We start from the raw sequence: 17,980 nt of genomic DNA on the forward strand, positions 1-17,980 counted from the left end.
AGCTGCCTGGCGTCGCATGGCGGCAGGGAGTAAGGTGGGATTTGCCCGGAGCAAAGGGGACGGCGCTTTCTCCTTGCACCGCAGCTCTGGGCAGGACGAAGCATCCCGTATCCAAGCGGAGGAACCCAGCGCTTTGCGTTTCACACTCACAGCCCCAAATAATCCCCTCTCGAAAGCCCTAATCCCCTGGCAAACACGCGTACAGTGCCACACACCCGAGCTATCAGCAGCCTCTCCATGCACCACTTAGTCATAAGCACAACCCAACGCTCGCCCCGGGCAGCTCTCCCGGTTGCAGAGGAGTTTCCCCGTGGACTCCTCCACCGTTTTCTCGCCAGCCTTTAACTGCCCGACTGGGTATGGTGCCCACGGCCATCCGGCAGGAAAGCATCTCCGTGGTTCAGCCTCTGAAAGAAAAAAAAGCACAAGAAAAGCAGCAAAATACACCCGCCGCTGCATTGCCGGGCTTTTTTGCAGCAACTTTGCTTGGCGAAGGAATCTCTCCAAGCACCCGCTCCGCACCCGGGCATGCGTGCTCGCACACGCAGCACCGAACCGCCTCCGAGCTTCGCCCGCTGCCAAACGCAGCCACCTCCGGGGCTGTGAAGAATCGAGGGATTTTCCAGTTCTCAGCTAAACACTCGGGTCACCCCCTTCATTAGCAGGGCTTGCAAACCCCAAAACATCCGCAAAAGCATCAGGAAGCAGGCCACAAACTTGGACTGGGCTTGGGGTTATTTTTAAATGCCATCGCAAAACCACATACATGCGCTGTTTAGAAGAAGTTCTTTTTCTTTCCCTTTTGGGGTTTGAGGCTTTTGGACGGAGGGGAGTCACGGTTTAAGTTTTCTTCCAGCCAATATAAAAAGATGTTACCGTTTTAAGATAAACCCCAAGAATCTAAAGTTTTTGTACATGTGAGGCTTTACTGAAAAATTAGTAGGAGGAGAAATCATCAGTATTGATGCTACAACTTAATATCACACCTGTAAGAGGCTCGAAGGACATTTCAAACCGGTCCAGGCACCACTGTGCCCCGCCGAAGGCCAACTGCCGCCCGTCGAAAGGATGGGAAGACAGAAGAAACCCAAACCCCTCTGCGCTCACCGTGAGCGTACGTCCGCGTGTGCTGCGGGCCGGGGGTGTCTCCCCGTTTCACAGAGGCAGGACACAGGACAGCTTTACCACGGGGGCTCGGCGGCGTTGCCTGGGATGGGGAGGGACCACGCCGCTGCCAGAGCCCCCGGGAGGGCAAAGCCCCGGCTGCTTCCAGGTGAGGGCTTGGGGCCAAGCACAGCCCGGTCTCCCAAGACCCAGCTCCAACCACGGGATAACCTTCCTCTGCTCCCTCCGGCTGGGTCTCTGCGCGGGAGTCGGCTCCTCCCGGCCGACGAGCAGAGCCCGTCTCCATTTTGCAGGGCTTGGCTGTGTGTTTATATTGCCTTCGCTCCGAACTCCACTTCTTCATTGACAGCTATTGTTTCCACAGGTAATTTCAGGCCTGGCCCCCAGCCAGCTTTTCAATCATACCAAGGAATAGATATGTAATTTCATTCACCTCCAGGGGACAAACAGAAAAGAAGGATTTTCGTAGGTACTTTCTGCATCACCCTCCCCACTCGCTTCCTACGGGTCCAATGTACGTAATTACCTATCTGGGCTGGCTACATCTAAGCAGGATTAAATGCTTTACGTGATATTATCTCACAGCAATCTGATTACAAGGCTGCCTTTAAATGTGTAACGTGGTTTTTTGTACCAACTTATACCACACGCCAGAAAACAAATAAGAAAATATCACCAACAGTCCGCGAGAAATCCCGACCCACAGACACCCCTGAGGTTTTTAAGTTTCAGGCAAAGGCTTTCGGCTGAAAACAGAGGGCTAAAAGCTTTACAAACACTTCTAGCATGTCTAGAAATGAGGTGAAGAGTGGTGGGAGATCGCCCAGTCTTTCCACTGGTGGCACTGGGAAGGAGACACCGGCCGCAGAGGCAAAGGGCTCTTGTTCCCGGCCGCGGGCAGGTCCCTTCCCGGGATGGCAGGGTCAGCTCTCACCCGCTGGTTTGAAAAAGAGGGTCCTGACGCCCCTTGCTTTTCCCTCTGAGAGCCGTAACCCCGAATTTCCCCTGTGCTCGGAGGGACCCAGCTCATCTCTGCAGCCCCCCGGATCTGGGGTCCCCCGGACCAGCAGCTCCGGGCTGCCCCGAACGAGCATCACCCCTGCGGCTCACCTCACCCCGGGGCTGCGGGATGCGGTCGCAGCCTCCCGCGGGGCTGAGCCCAACCAGGGACGGCACCTACACGTGTCTGCAGGCGTGTACAGCCCCGTGTGCGGCCGCAGTACCGGCACCCCCCGGGTCGGCACAGGCAGAGCTGCTATTTTTCCCCAGGGATTTCTTGCAGTTGCTTTTTCCTGAGTCATAGGGCACGAACCGGTGTCAGGAGTTGGACCTGGGGGTGAGCTGGTCGGCTGCAGCAAGCCCAGCGAACAGTAAAACACACTGATGGGTGCCTGGGTGAGGCACGGCAAAGCTTTCTTCGGCTTTATTTTCCCCTTTTTTCCCCTCCCCAAAGAGGCTGCCTTCCTGGTTGAGAGGCAGGACCTTTGACAAGCCAGGAACAAGTAAGCTGGAGAAAAGAAATGTCGCAGAACGGAGGGAGGAGAAGCAAAGGTACGGCTTTACGGCATTAAAATAAATCAGTGCAAACTCTGAATTTCCCATTTATTGAAACCAATCACAGTTAAAAGGTCAATTCCATTGGCAAACAGTAGTTTTGTATCATCCAGAGTGACACACAAATGAAGTACAAATGAAATCCAACCCCAAAAAAAAAAAAAAGAACCAAACAAATAAGCATGGCTCTAGCTTAGTTTGTTCAAGACTGTTCCCTCTGGCTGCCCTTGCTGCAGCTTCTCCGGCAGGACCGAACGATGGTCCCTGACCCCCCCACTCGCAGGCAGCAGCCAGGCGATCCAGTTACTCCTGCTGAAGGGTCTAAGGAACCCCGTTTTACTGATGGCAGACGCATCCTTAGGGAAGGGGGAGCTGTGGTTTGCAGCATCCTTCCAACGCCGGCGTTTTGCTCCTCGCTGGAGCGTGCCCTGGGCACAGGGAGGGATGGGCAGGGATCGCTCCTCAGCCTGGAAGGGACTAATCCTGCCTGCTCAGGAACGGCGTTCAACAAGAGATGCTCGAAAAGCAGAGGGTGAAGAGGCAGGTACACACGGTGCATGTTTCTAGCTCTTCAGGTGGGATAATTCATTCACCCTGATGAATTATTTCATCCTGACGCTGCTCAGGAAGACGAGAGCTCCCGGCACGCTCAGCTCCTGACTCAGCTCCGAGCTCTGCTGCGGGGTGAAGTGCGACCAGGGCCACGGCCGGCAAAAACCTGCCTTGGCTCTTCGGGGAATTACAAACCATTGGAACCAGCGGCTGTAAATCAGCAATCGCCCGGTAAGGCCAGAGAGAGTCACGGGCCCACGTGGAAACGTGTCCTGCTGTACGGCAGTCAGGCAGCACATCATTGACGGCGCGGGTGACCACACCTTGCCATTTCAAAGGGTACGTGCCAGAAAACACAAACATTCTTCTTTCCTGGGTTTTTTTTTTTTCCCCCAGATAAAACCTCGAGGTATTGGACACGATGCATTGGAACAAAGCTCCACTTAGGAGATAAATTTAGGAAAAAATGACATTTCCCTCTTACTGAAATCCCAAGAAAATTCATTTTTATTTGCCTGGACTATTTGCATTCATCAAAACTAACACCCTAAAACATTCCCAAGGAGCAGCAGGACACAGGAGACCTGCCATCCCACAGAGCGCCGTACGTGTTCTCTTAGCCCCAATTCCTTCCACCTGCCTTGCAAAAACAGTGTGGAAATGAGACTCCGTGAGGAGTTCACTCCATTCAAATGCCTCGGTACTTAACCACAGACCAGCTTAAACACACGACAGTGAATTTCTAATCTTCTACAGAACAAAGATGATCCAGAGCGACCTGACTCAGAGAAACCAGCCCAGCGCGGAAGGGAAAGGACAGGGTGACCTGCAGCCCAGCCGACGCGTCGTCCAACGACCCTCCCGAGAGGAAAAGAAAATCTGGTGGCAAAAGGAAACCAGGACCTGCGAGAAACCAGCCGTGTTTGTGCTTTGAAAACCATCGACACGACGTTGGAGGGGAGGAGGAGATATAAAATTATAGGAAATCAACACCAAACCAGATCCAAAAAAAATATATATACAAAAAAAGTCTAGAGGATAACGCGTGTCCAGTTCCACATGCTGCCACACAAATGGCTCTGAAGTCTTCTCCCGGGGAGCGGCGTGCTGCCCTACCCGAGCCCAACGTCCAGGGACATCATCACCACAAATCCTAGTATCGAGGTCCAGGAAGCCAGCTTCCCGTTGCCACTGCAGGGAGAAAAGGGGAGGGCATGAGCTCCCGGGAGCCGGGACCGGCTTTTTGGACGAGGGAAACACTGCCTTATATCTCATCCGGGCAAGGGAAGGGATCTTCCAGAGTCCTCTGCGCTTCCCCCCGTGTCTGTCTGCCTTTAGCGGTGCTCACCGAGGGGGTCTCACCTGGTCTGTGCCTCGGGGATGATATCGTCCATCACCACGTAGACCATTGCTCCGGCGGCAAAGCCCAAGGCGTAGGGGAGGAGAGGCTCTGCCACCACCACGGCGAAGGCACCGAAGACGCCGGCTAAGGGCTCCACCATGCCGCTCAGCTGCCCGTACCTGCAAAAGACCGAGACTAAAAGCCACCGGGGACCCGGGGCGAGGGGCGGCACAGCCCTCCCGCGGCGCTGCCGGGGGCTCTGCAGCTCCCCATCCCCACCATCCTCCCTAACGCCACCGTACCCGGGAGGGGGTCGGCCACCCGGCCACACCAAGCCAAGCCACCTGGATTATCTTAAACAGGCGATGAAGGTGATTTGACCTAATCTAGCTGATTTTTCCAGGAAGGGAATTAAGGCACGATCCAACTCCTTCCCCCAAGAGCTCTGCGGGATTTGGGGATCCAGCTCGCTGGCAGGGATGGGTCAGAGAGGAAACAGTTCCAACCAGCATAGCTCAATCCCAAAGAGGACATCTGGCCACAGCCTCAGCCAGGATGAAATTGTGCTCTTCCCGCCTCGTTTCCTTTCCCTCTAGGACTGTTTTAACTCTCCGGACCATGGGAACTCCCTTCCCGGCAGCAGCAATCCCAGTGCAAGTCCCAGCACCGGCTGCACTTACTGAATTGGAGGTGGGTGGGAGGAAAAGAAAACAGAGCTTTGGCGGGAGCGGTTTCCAAGCCGCCCCCCTGCCCTCCCATCCATCACCCGGCCGAGCACACGTGCACGGGCAGGAACGCAGCCCTGCGCTCCCAGAGTTCATGCCCTTGGCTTTTACACCTCAGGGAAAAGGGAAGAGAAAAAATAAGAAGTGGGTTTGAAATCCAGCCCAGGGTGAAGCGAAAGAAAAAAAATGAAACAAATTAAAAATTTAAAAAAAAAATTGTTTAGTGCAGGATCTGGGAGCTCACCACAGGCGCTCAGCAGGCAGCTGAAGCGGGATGGGGTGACCCACTGGGATCACCGATGCATCCCTTGGGAGCCGGGGGTTCGGGCGCTGCGGAGGAAGCCGGGCAGCACTCACCGCCCTTCCTCAAAGCTGGAAACCAGCAGCGAGCGGCTCTCCGTGATGCCGGGAGGGGACCCGGCAGGTCAGCAGCAAGCCGATTCCAAGGGCAGCCCAATGACGGAGCAACGCAAATGGATACGGGGAGGAAATCTATAGGCACCCTCTCGTCAGGAGCTGCTGGCAGAGGGCTCTTGTTTCCACGGGCGAAGAGGAGCTCGGCTTACCAGAATGCTTTCCACGTTGAAAATCCAGCGCCGCGCAAAGGCAGGCTGACGGCCAGGCCCTCTGGGAAATTCTGAATCCCAATCCCAATTGCTAAGTTCCTATCCACATAAAAAAGCACAAATGTATCTACGTAAGGTGGAAAGCACAGCCTGGGGTAGGCTGCTGGGAGCTGGGAAAAAAAATACATTAAAGATACACCTTTTGAATGGAAGTGCAGCTAGCCCCGGGGCTAGCCGTGCTAATATTTAACACGAACACAGCAAACTTCATCTTCAAAGAGCTCCACAGCATTTAATCAGCTTCAGCACCAGCCCTGGGAGCGACAGAGACCAGATGGAGGAGAAGAGACCCGTCCAGGGAGGCCCCACGAGGCAGTTCCAACCTGAGGCTTCCCGGGAGCCGCAGCAGCCCCGGGCCCCGGCATTTGGGGCAGCCCCAGGCTCACGGCACCCCTGGAGAGTCGGGATTCCTCCTTCCTGGGGGGGCTTTACCAGAGGGGCCCCAACGCAGCCCCCGGGGGCGGCCGGTCCCTCTCCCATAACCTGCCCCAGCTCTCGCCGGCACCATCCTTAACCATAACCATCCCTGCACGAGCCTTACAGCCGTGGGGCTCGTCGGAAGAGAAGTATATTTTAGCCACAGGATTTCGCTTTCTTTCTCTCTTTTTTCTCCCCTCTTGCATCCGATGGAAAGGCGGCACTTGGACTTCCAGAGCCAAAACCCGCCGGAGGGGAGAGCTGGTCTGTCCATCAGTAAAGCAGCAGAGGAGGAGGCAGGCTGCTGTGAGGACCATTTCTCCAGGCGCAGGAGATAAAAAGCCTGATAAAGGGGGTCGGGCAGGCAGGCGCGGTGAACTTGAACCGCTCCAGGTAAAGCCCCATGTCCCCAGCAGCAGAAAACACGGCTCTGAGAGGTGACAACTGAAGGACAGACAGGAGAGGTGTGGAGGGACGTCCAAGAGAATTAGCTGAGGTTTCTCCTCGCTTGCTCTCTCCCCTTCGATACTTAGAGCCAATACTTATTTTGGCACCCACCTTCAGAGCACCCTGCGCCCACCCACTGCACTCCTGCCCAAGCTTCTCCCATGCAGCGTCCCCATGGCGGGACCATCCTGTCATCCGGAGCTTATCCCTTCCAGCTCAGCAGGATCTTTGGATTTTTGTGAAAACCAGGAAATCGGGATATAGAGTTTCCTCCTTCACCCAAGGAACAAAACCATCACAAGCACCAAACCAAACGGGGCTCGGTTTTTATGGCGTGGGCTCCTTCGGCTGAGCAGCTCCACGAGAGCGAATGGTAACTTGTCCACAGTTGGAGCATTTCTCCCATCGTGGTTTCGCTGGTGTGTGTCGGTGGAACCGGCCGTGGCCCAGCCCTGGGGGGGCACCGGGAGCGCGACCGTCCCGGGGGGGCTCAAAGCTCCAGCAGCGAGGTGCCGGGCTGCGACCTGCCCCAGCCCACGGCTCCGAGCGGGAGCCCAGCGCCTCTTCGCAAGGTCAGTTATTCCTTTGCCAGCAACTGAAAGCTCCCTTTGCTGCTTTAAACACTTGTTTCCTATTAGTAAAATAAGACTGGTGAGAAAAATCTCTCCGGGTTGTTTAAACTTCTACCAGGGTTTACAGAAGAGGGGAGGGGAAGGGGGAGAGGCTGTGGGTTTCCCTAACCAGGACAGGCTATTACAATCAAAAACATTATTCAAGGGAAAGAGAGAGAGAACGGAGGGGGAAAAACATCCCTTTTAGAAAACACTGGAGCCGCTGTCTGTGCGCTGGGTTTTTTTTCCTCCTTCCCTCGCCTTCGCACAAAGCAGCTATTACTGGCCCCGACCACAACAAATTAATGGGGTGGGAGAGGGAGGTGTGAATGGAGGGGTCTGTACGGAAAGGGCGGCGAGCCCCCCCCTCGCCCCCAGTCCCGCTGGGAGGGGGGAACCCCGCACTGACCCCTTGCCCTGCAGCAGCCCCGGGGGAGAGAAAGCCCCAAGGGGCAGGAGGGAAGGGATTTCAACCCGGGGAAAGACCCAGCAGGAGAAGCCCAGACGGGTGGGTTTGCCCCTGCTCTCCTCCTCCCCTCTCTCTCCCATGCACCCCCCTAGCAAAACCCATCAGGGCTCCCTGAAACAAGAACCGGCCCCAGCCCTCCACCTTGGGCCACCTCCACGGCAGCGCCGGATGCCCGGCGGGTCTGGCACACGCCGGGGATGGGGCTGCAGCCGGCTCGGCAAGCACGGCAAGCAATGCGCTGCAGTGAGCAACATGCCACGTGCCGCAGCACGCGCACGCTACGGCAAGCAACGTGCCACGGTGTGCAATGGGTCACGGTGTGCTCCAACACCGACGGGGACCCTCTGGGCTCAGGCCACCCAATTCCCCCAGCCCTCAGCAGGGAGGCAGCAACGTGTGCCCCCCCTCCCGGGTCCAAATTTTAACCTGTTTTCCCAAAAAACGCAAGTGTCGGCATCACGCCGCGTGGGTGCGGGCAGGCATCAGGCACAGGCACACGAAGCTTCAGCATGTGGCCGGGCAAGAGGCAAAGGGCACTGAGACCCAGCGCCCGGCCGCAGGCACCCCTGAGCGGGGGGTTTCTCGCTCCTGCCTTGGGACATCCACGGGGCAGAAAGGAGCTTCTGGGCTCAGCATCAGGCTGAGAAGGTGCCCATGTCATCTCCCGGCCTCCAGTCTCTCTATGTCCCCGCAAAGGTCTTCTGCTCACCCACTCCCCCACCCCAGGACCACTCGTTCCTTCAACGCTTCCTCCCACCTGGGGCAGCTCTGCCTGAACACTTCTTGGACTTTGGGGCCTTTTGAGCCTTTCCCAGGGACACTAATCTCATCAGGATGAGGATAACTCCGTGACAACATGGAGGCCAGGAACACATAAGCCTTCCTATTTGCTTTGCCTCGGTTCACTGCACGAAGGGTACCTCCACTCGCTGCTCAGGGGCCGCCTCTGTTTGCCCAGCGCAGCCTCTCGGGAGATGTCCGGGTGCTAAGGCAAAGCAGATTTACTTCCGATGCCCCAAAATGTGAAATAAAACCATCCCACAAGACATTCCTCTCCCCCTTTGCTGCCGAGCCGTGCACACCTCACACCTTCTCCATAGCTCCCGTGTCGAGCTGACGGCAACACGGTTGGTGAGAAAGCAACTGAATCAAAGCTGCATTGTGTACGAGGGAAACAAAGGCGTCCTTATTACGGAAATAGGTGGGGATTCTTGGAAGGCTTCCCCCGACTGCAAAGAAACACATTGTAAAACAGACGCGCAAAGACAGACTGGAGCAGCCCGGCCCAGGGGAGCCGAACCTCGGGGTGCCCACGGTGGGCGACGGGACACAGAGGAGATGACGATGGGGGGATGAGCCAACGTAGCCAGAGGGACAATCAGAATGAAATGTTTAGAGACATTAGGGTCTCTAAAGCGAGGAAGGTGGGGAATAACTGATACAGAGACGTTAGAAGCAGATCCCATCTGGTCCGATGGGTCACCGGTGTCCAGCTAGAAGACATGCTGCAGACAAGGAGGATAACGTGTGGCTTGTCCCCAACCTACGCACGTGCGTTGATGTAAAGAAAGAGCAGCCCAGTGGAATCTGCACCGGACTCTGCCTGGGGATGTGTGCCCCGTTAGCAGCTCTGCCACCGGCACCCTGGCCAACATGGGAATGTCACCTGGGTGTCTCTGCTGCTTGGGCACAGTGGACTCTGGTGTCCTTGGAAGCATCGAGGAGCCATTCATTGGACATGTTACCTTTCCCAGGTCTCTGCCTCAACTTCCCCACCTGTAACATGGGGGTGATGACAGTGATGTCCTCCATAACCTTCTCGATCCGGGAACAGAAACGCCACCAAGGACACGTGCCATCTCCACGTGAGCTCTGCAGAGAGCCAGCGACGCTGGGATGGGTCTGCCCTTGCGTTGGCTGATCCTCTTCTGCAGCAGAGCCCAGTGCTACAGTTTTAAGGAAGAAAAGGTGAAACGGTGGCATCCTGGCGGAGCTCCACCGAAGACCAGCTCCTCGTGGTGAGAGGGAAAGACTCCGTGTCCCCCGGGAACGTACCAGGGCTGGACCTCCTACCCCCAGCTCGCCTGCCAACTGCTATGGCACCACGCTGGGAGACTCCAAGTTCACTTTCAAAAAAAAGTTGGCATCTCTGCATATTTGCAAGGTCAAGGCACAGAAAGCCTTCTATAAGCCTAAACCCTTGTTTTCAAGGGCCTATTCTTTTACAAACTGATTATGAAAGCAGGCTACATATTCTTAACAAGCCCCTTTTCACTACGGCTTTCAATTCCCTCCAGTGTATAATGTGCATGTGTATTCTTGCATGGCAGGCCCTTACATACTGTTTTGATTGTTATCGTCTTGCCATGAAAGGGCCGATTGTTTTGGGTTCCCAAGATTACATCATGGCTCCCACTCGGGCCGCCCGTCGAGGTGTTTGATCAGGGCTCGCAGGTGGGAAGGAGCTCTGCGGCGAGCGCAGGGCCCTAAGCGTTTCCCCATACCTGCCCTACCTGTTAAACACAGCTGCCGGCACGCTCTGCCCCGGCGTTACGGGAGGCTCTCACGCGAGGAGGCGGCCGGGGAGCTGCGGGGGGGAGAGGGGTGGCAGCGGTCCCCCCTGCCAGCCCCGCAGCCCACCGGACCGCACTCCGGTCCCCAGAAAACAGCCTGACCCATCCGTGTGTGCGCAGGGCTCCTGGTGACTCCACCGCTTTAGGTGCTCGGCATTTTAAACGCCAAAGCTGCAAAAGGAAGTGGGAGGATGTTCCTCCCGCAGATTTGCCCTTTGATAATGCAGTATCTTTCATCTGAAACACTCAAAATGATTAAAAAGAAGTGGATACAAATCTTCCATGCCTCCTCTTGAGTGCAGCCACCAGTCCCATTACCCACAGGGATGCAGAAATGCATGGGACAATGTGGGAACCTATCCTGGGCAGGGGACGCAGCGTGTGGCCCCATCCCGGGCAGTGGACGCAGCATCTGCTGCCCATCGCATGATGCCTTGAGCCCGAAAGCCCTCAGCTCTCCTCCCCACTGGCAAAGAAACAACCAGGCTGGTAGCCACTGCACGATTTCCCAGTTACGCAGATATACGGACAGACTGGAAATTATATCTGAATGAAATCTGAAAAAAACAGGCACCCCGTTTTCATTTGGAAGTCGACAGCAGAGCCTCCACCCAAACCGTGCCACGAGCAAGGTGCTTCCCAAACGGCACCAAAAGCCGCCAATACATCTGAAAGGAAGCAAAGAGAAGAGGAGAAGCAGCAGGAAAGAATTTGGGGCACAAACCAGGGGAAGAGCTGCAGAGATCAGGAGGCAGGAAGGGGCTGGACGGCCGCACGGACACCCATCTCCAAGGAGAACCGCAGAAGCACAAGACGAAAGGGGCAGGGGTTGGAGCGGTTACGTAGCTTGCGTACAAGCCGCTCCGCCAGCCTGCTCCCGAGAATAGAGAAGCTCATATCGGGTCTGTGCTAGAGCCGTGTGTAGTAGGCACATCCCAAAGGAAACAACGCCTGCTCCCCCAGTGCTTGGCCCTTTCGGCGCTGCTCCTCGGTAGCCACTTCCATACCTCTTCCTACCCCTTCCCTCCCTCTTCCCACCCAATTGCCCGGGCTCTAAAGCAGCGTGCCGCCTGGTCTGTGTCACATCTGCTTGCCTGGCCCTCCGCCAGCCTTAAATATACACCGCTCTGGATCCGCACGCAGTAAACATTTACAATTTTAGGAAATTTTACCCTTAATTTATCCCAAAGGCGCACAAGCTAAGTTCAAAGTCGTAAAAGCTGCTCTCCCCTCTGACTGCAGCAGCCGGGACGTGAACTTTAGCTGAAGAGCAAGAAATTCTCCAGCTTTCCCAAGACAAATCCCCACCGGTGCCAGGCCAGCCCGGGACGGGGCTGCCACCCACCTCCCCTCTCCAGCAAACCTCAGCGCAGGCAGAGATCGGGCCGGCAGGACGGGGAAGCCCCCGCGCCACCCCGCCGGCCGCATCCTGCACACCAAGGCGACAGGGATGGGTCTGTGCATGAACCACGCAAACACACTCACGTGTCCGAGCTGGTTCCATCTTCAGGTTACATCACTTAGCTACAACACGCAGGACTTTTTTTTTTCTCTCCTTTCCCCCAACCTGCTGCGTGTGGGTGCGCTCTGCGTCCTGCCCGCAGCACCCATGTCTTTGCCAGACTCGCACGAGCACTCAGGCTCTTTTGTACCTCCCCTCCCCAATCCCACTTCAACCGACAGCAAACACAAAGCTCAGCTCCCCCTGCATCTGGCGGTCACAGCATCCTCCTGCGCTCCCCGGGAGGACTGACCCTCCAAACCCTTCCCGCGTGGACCACCAAGTCATTATCACTGCAGCTGAACTGGCCACGGAACCTGGGGACTGGCGCAGGAAGGTGGGCAAGCCCTCGGATGCAGCTGGCCAGGGGTGCGAGAACATCCCAGGAGATACGGGGTGCGAGAACATCCCAGGAGATACGGGGTGCGAGTGAGGATCACCCACTGGGTACCAGGTGCCGCCAGCCCGGGCTCAGATGCCCCGCAGGGCTGGGGCATCTCCTCCCCATCCCAGCCAAGCCGGGGCGGGGGGCTCAGCCGAAAGGACACGAGCCCGGACACCCCGCTCCAGCCGTGTCCCGAAGCGAGTGGCTGCCGGCAAGAGCAAGTTCAAAACCTCGACGTGGACCAGGGTGGGCGACAAGTGATGGAAACCACGGCTGGCCGGCGGTCATCGTTCTGTTACGGCAGGCGCGTATCTGCCGCTGGATCGCACGGGGGGGGTCCCATTGTCTAGGGGCTATTTATTCCTCTGGGGTTAAAATCTTTATTCTTATCTGCCCAGTTGTTTATGTAACTGTTTGATTTATGAGTCAGGCTCACACACAGGGTAAAAGTTCACGTCTCCCCCAATCTGGGAAGCACAAAGACAGGTTTCATGAGCTCTGCGCATTCCTGCTCTCTTCTCTCTTCCGCCATGTTTTGACCTGGGCTGCGCAGCAGGAAAGGCTCGGGGAGCCTCGGCGCTTTCTCCTGCTGCCAGATAAGGAGTGTGAACGCGACCTGCGAGCGCAGGATCTAACCAGCATCGTCCGAGCCTCGGCTGGCTCCGGCTCTCCAAGGCTGGTATCTGCGAAACGAGCAGGAGACGTGACCGAGCCCTGGACTCGCTCTCTGCAAAACCCCGTTTGCGGGAGGTGCAAGCCGGGAGGAATTGCCCTTGTCCTGCCGCTTGCTCTCGTGGCATGTAATGAAAAGCAGGATCCATCACACAAACAAATTTCCATTTGCACGGTTATGGTCTCCCTATCGAAAAGTCAGCAGATACTTGGAAATGGATGAAAACAACACTTCCCCGTTCCCAGCATCACTTCCCCATCGTATTTACTGGGGTTCAATTCGTGCCCGAGGAAAGGGACCACCACAAGACCCGACCATTCCCAGGTCTGACACCGCCAACATCACCCGTGCACGAACGGGCTCCGGTAGCCGGCGGGCAGTCCCTGGCTCCGGCCGGGCAGGCGGGATGGTGGGCACCCGGCCCGAGGCGGGACGATGCTGTGGCTGCAGAGGGGTGGGTGATCCCCGGGAGAGGCTCAGCCCCTGAGACAGGCACCCGCCCCTGCCTCAGTTTCCCTGTTCACAAGGTACCGATATGAAGGCAGCATTAAAAAGCAGCACGCGGAGCTGCAGGACCCCCACCAGTGTTGTTATTCACAGCATCTTTCCCGTTCCAGAATTGCATTCAGAGAAAAGCTCTGCCTCGTCAGGGGCCACCCCGAGCCCCGGGTGCAGACACCCAGCTCGAGGCACCCTGTAAATCCCACCAAACTCTTACAAGCAGAACGGCAACGACCATAAAAACAAGAGCCTGAGGGGATGGCGAGAGCTCGTACCTTGTCAGAGCCGGCTCCTGAAGGTGATGGCCTGGACAGAAACGTCTCCATTTTTGAGCAGAAACCAAGAACACCCTTCCCCGCAGCCGCCGAGGAGCTGCAGGCAGCACCAACCACTCCAACCATCACCAGGAGGTTTCGGTTAAGACCCTACAAGTCAGAAGCACCTATTTTCAATTACCTTAAGACGACTCTCATCTGAGATCTCGTTAACTCTATTTTAAACAGCGTCAGGCTGCAAAGAATTTGAGTTTTTACATATTCCTATAGGCACACCCATAAATACAGCCGGATTTGACGATGTGGCTGCATTGATCTCCGGTAGGGCTAGAGCTGGAGGGAGATACAGAACCTTATAAAGGTTATTACAATATTTTTTAAAAAAATTTAAACACACACAGAAGCTGGGTGGTCTAAAAGCAGGGCTGGGATTACAGCCCGCCTATAAAAATTCCCAATAATACCCGCCAATTAATGTTTATAGCTTCATGCAAAAGCGCCAACCCTCTCCCCTTTGTATGAATCTTCAACTCGTAAGCACGTTTCACATAGAAAATTATTTTACATGCCCTGGAAATCTCAGCGCAAATGACATGCTGGGGCAGGGGAATGCTTGAGGGGAATGCTTTAGGGGGTTATTTTTCAGGGCTTTTTTGCCTTGTCCTCCAGAGCCAGGCAGCCACCGGCACACACGGCCCCCGCCGCTTCCAGAAAACAAAAGCCTCGAGGAAAGCAAGGGAGGAAGGATGAGTGCAGTTAATAAAGACACTATTCTTCTTTCCTGCTAGGGGGTGAAAAGAACCTGAAGAGAATCAAAGCCGAGCTATACGTATTGATAAATATACGTATCTATTTCACTCATCCTCTCTCAGGCGCCTGCAGTAACATCCTGATGGAGCTCAGCATCCCACTTGTTCCCACCCCGTTGTGGGCAGCTCACCGGCCACGCGAGCGGAGCTCGCTGCCGTGGCAGGGCTGCACAGAAGGGTCACGAACGATTCCCGTGCATCCACGTTTGCATCCTGATGGGGATCATTAGCTAAGAGCAAAATTAAAAGCACCAAAACTGTTTCTCCTCTTCCCTCTCCCGCCGCATCGCTACTAAAATGTACCGGGGGAGAGTGAAAGCACCAGAGCGGCTCCTTTACGCAGCCCGAAAACCTGGAACTAAACAATTTACTAACAGCTGTAGCTATAAAAGGCCCTATTATCGCATCGCGTACAGTAACAATGTCTTCATTCAAATTGCTTCCCCTCCTCGGAGGGTTTATTTTTAAACCAGGCTGCTAAAGAGGGGAACAGGCTACTGGGGCTGCAAAGACCGAACCTGGTGTTCAAAGTGAGCCTTGTTTGGCATTATCTTGATAAGATAAACAGGGATAATGGCTTTTTCTTTCTCTGCTTTTTTCTTTGCCCTCTTTCTTTTACTTTAAGGTGAACAGGAACTGAACGGGTTCACCTTGCAGATCAAAGCTGGGCAGGAGAGACCTTTGCAATAAGGTCCCGGAGAATGCGTGATTGCCAGGCTTTGGCTTTTGGGGCCGGGGAGGGAGCGGCGCCCAATGCTTTGTCCTGCGGGAGCGGGGACCAGGTTCGAGGGCAGGCGCTTGCGCAGCCTGGCCCCAGCTCACCTCCCGACTAACCCACCCCGTACAGTGCCCGCATGGCTATCCGTCCTCCGGCCGGAGCATCACGCACAGCCTGGGCCACCACGGCGAGCCGGCCCCAGGACCCCTCCGTGCTCTTCCCCGGCTCCGGGCAGCCTCCCCAGCCGCCCTCCTGCAAAACGCCAGAGGACGATGCAGACACCCACCACGGCTGCATTGAAAACCATCAGCGCCTCACCTCCAACACGGGGTGCAGGGTGAGCCGTGCCCCTGCGGAAGTATTACAGCGCATTCGGCAGCTGCGGCTCATGGGTCCTTGCAAACGCAGAGCTGAAGCCTTCTCCTCTTGCGAGGCCACCATGGGCTGCTGGGCCATTGCAGCACCCAGCCGTAGCTTGGCCACAAACCATGCAGTTGGCCAACAGCACACCCGGGGAAGGGGTTGGGCTCCCGTGAAGCCCTCTCCCCGGGAGGGGAGAAGCCAAAGAGCTCCACGTCGGAGCGGCTCCGGGCACCCCCTGCCCCTCAGGCTGTATCTGCAGACGCACTGACCACCACAGAAAGAGAAGAAAGCAACTGTTACCCAGACTTTCCACGGAGCCAGATGTTGTTTGGGAGGCCAGCTGTCTCTCACAAGTATTACAAATCAACCAAAAACCCTCCTCGGTCTAGACACTTGAGTAAGGGAGAAGGAAGAAGTGAGAGAGAAGAGGAGGGGAGACTATTTATACAAACGGTGATGTAAATGCCAACAGCCAGCGAGGGATTCGCAGCCAGCAGCCCAGCTCCCAGCCAGGCTTTGGAGACCTCCCTGCTGACTTGGGAGGTCTTCTCTTCCTCCAGCCCAGGGCAATAAATAAGGCTGCAGCACCCATCCAGCCCCGGGAGCTGGGGCACGGAGGCTGGGCTGCCAGGGCTTTCAACCAGCCCATTTTGGATAAGGGACAGGCAAGGGAAGGACAAGGGTTGCCACCAAACCTGCCGGCACCAACGCAGCAAAGGAGCCTCCGACATGCAGACACAAGCCACAGAGCCCAAGGGATTCTGCTCCGCCGCGGGCAGCCCCGCTTCGGGCAGGTTTTCCCTGCTGAGGCACTGACTTCAAGTGCCTTGAATTCTAGTTTCTGAATTTCAGGAAAGCACAAGGCACCCGCTTTCTCTAGCAGCCCTCCACCTTCTGCAGTTTGGCTGCTTTTGGAAGATGCTCCCCACCTCCCTCACCCCCCGTCCGGCACCTCTACAGGACCCAGCAGCCGGTGCACAGCTCCGCTCCGTGATTCCCTCCTCGGCATCTCCACGTGCTCCGCGGCAGCATCGCCAGCCGAGAGTGACCTCTGACAGCTGGCTGCCTCGGAAAGAGCGGCTGCCTCGAAACACAGTCGTGCAATGGCAAACGGCCCCCGGCCAGCCAAGTGCCTGTTTGCAAGACTCAAAGAGCAAAAAAAGCATCCTCCAAAAAACATCCCCCCCACACCGGTGCAGAGGGATGGGGGGAATGGACCCACCCCGACCTCCCCAGCCTGGCAAGAGACAGGACGAGCATCGCGAGGCCAAGGTAAACCATTCAAGACGCGGTTCGCTGCCAAGAACTACCGAGGAGCTGCTCTCCCGGCTGGAGCCTTGCCTGACAGCAGCTGCCGATCCGAAATGCGTTCCCTTTGCCAAGGGGGCTCGGCACGGCTCCCCCCGCGTCTGCTCGACGGTGGGACACAAGCACCTTCCCACCGCCCATCCATCGCCCGGGGGACTGCGGCGCTGCAGGCAGGCGAGGGTCCTTGCTGGGGTCCAGAGACCTGGTTTGCATCGGGGAAGTATCTTCACAAATTTAAATTCACCCTGAACCCAGTCTCCAGCAACCCGGATTGCTGTGACCAAACCGAGCTACATTTTTGAGGACCAGGAAAACATTCGAGCTCCGCTCCCAATCCCAGGATTGGAAAACAAGGTCTCATCAGGGACTGAGCAGCAAAGCGCTGTAAGACCCCAGATTTAATTCCCCGGCATTGCACCAAAATGGGAAGCAGGTCCGTCTGCGGGACGATAGACTGTCCAGGCACTGCAGGAGAACAAACGTTTTCCTGGTGTGGAAACCATCTGGTAGCTTTGAACGCAGCTCAATAAAAACACTGCAGGCCACACAGCTTTCCCATCGCATTTTTTTTGCCCGTCCCACAGACCCAACCATGCAAGATGCCGGGAGCCGTTGGTAGCTCCGGAGCTGCTCCAGGAGAGGCTGGATGTGCTGTTGTGTTTGGTGTCATGCTGATTTCATTATTCACGCAGTAATAATTTTTCTTGGGTACAGGAGGAAGCCAAGACATCGTGGTCAGCCTGACTGCTGTCTGTCGGTGGTTTAAGTTTGTTTATCCAGGATACGGAGCGGGAAGTGAGGCTACGCAGCTCCCTGGGCCACAGCCATCCTCCATTCGGCCTCGCACCGGGGGCTGCTTCGTGAGATCTCACCTACGCCGCACACCAAACGCGTGGAAGCAGTCCTGCAGCATCTGCTAAGGCTTCAAACAGGAACCGGGAAGCTCCATCCAAGATGGCACAGATGCTGGGAAAGGCCTTGGGAGGGGGAAGTGCAGGCAGAGGCG

The 17,980-nt window shown here is 56.3% G+C and overlaps 1 protein-coding gene across 1 annotated transcript in view; it reads right to left on the reverse strand.

The window, feature by feature from the left end:
• Positions 1-4,304: 4,304 nt before the first annotated feature.
• SLC39A11 (solute carrier family 39 member 11) overlaps positions 4,305-17,980 on the reverse strand; it is a 96,278-nt gene continuing 82,602 nt past the window's right edge. Inside the window, exons 7-9 of the mRNA XM_059828236.1 lie at positions 5,865-5,963; positions 4,594-4,752; positions 4,305-4,422 (exon numbers count right to left, since the gene is read on the reverse strand). Of these exons, the coding sequence (XP_059684219.1) occupies positions 4,344-4,422; positions 4,594-4,752; positions 5,865-5,963 (337 nt within the window). The 3' untranslated portion in view covers positions 4,305-4,343. The remainder of the gene's footprint in view (positions 4,423-4,593; positions 4,753-5,864; positions 5,964-17,980) is intronic.

The sequence above is a fragment of the Gavia stellata genome, chromosome 22, assembly GCF_030936135.1.
Source record: "Gavia stellata isolate bGavSte3 chromosome 22, bGavSte3.hap2, whole genome shotgun sequence".
NCBI classification, from domain to species: domain Eukaryota; kingdom Metazoa; phylum Chordata; class Aves; order Gaviiformes; family Gaviidae; genus Gavia; species Gavia stellata.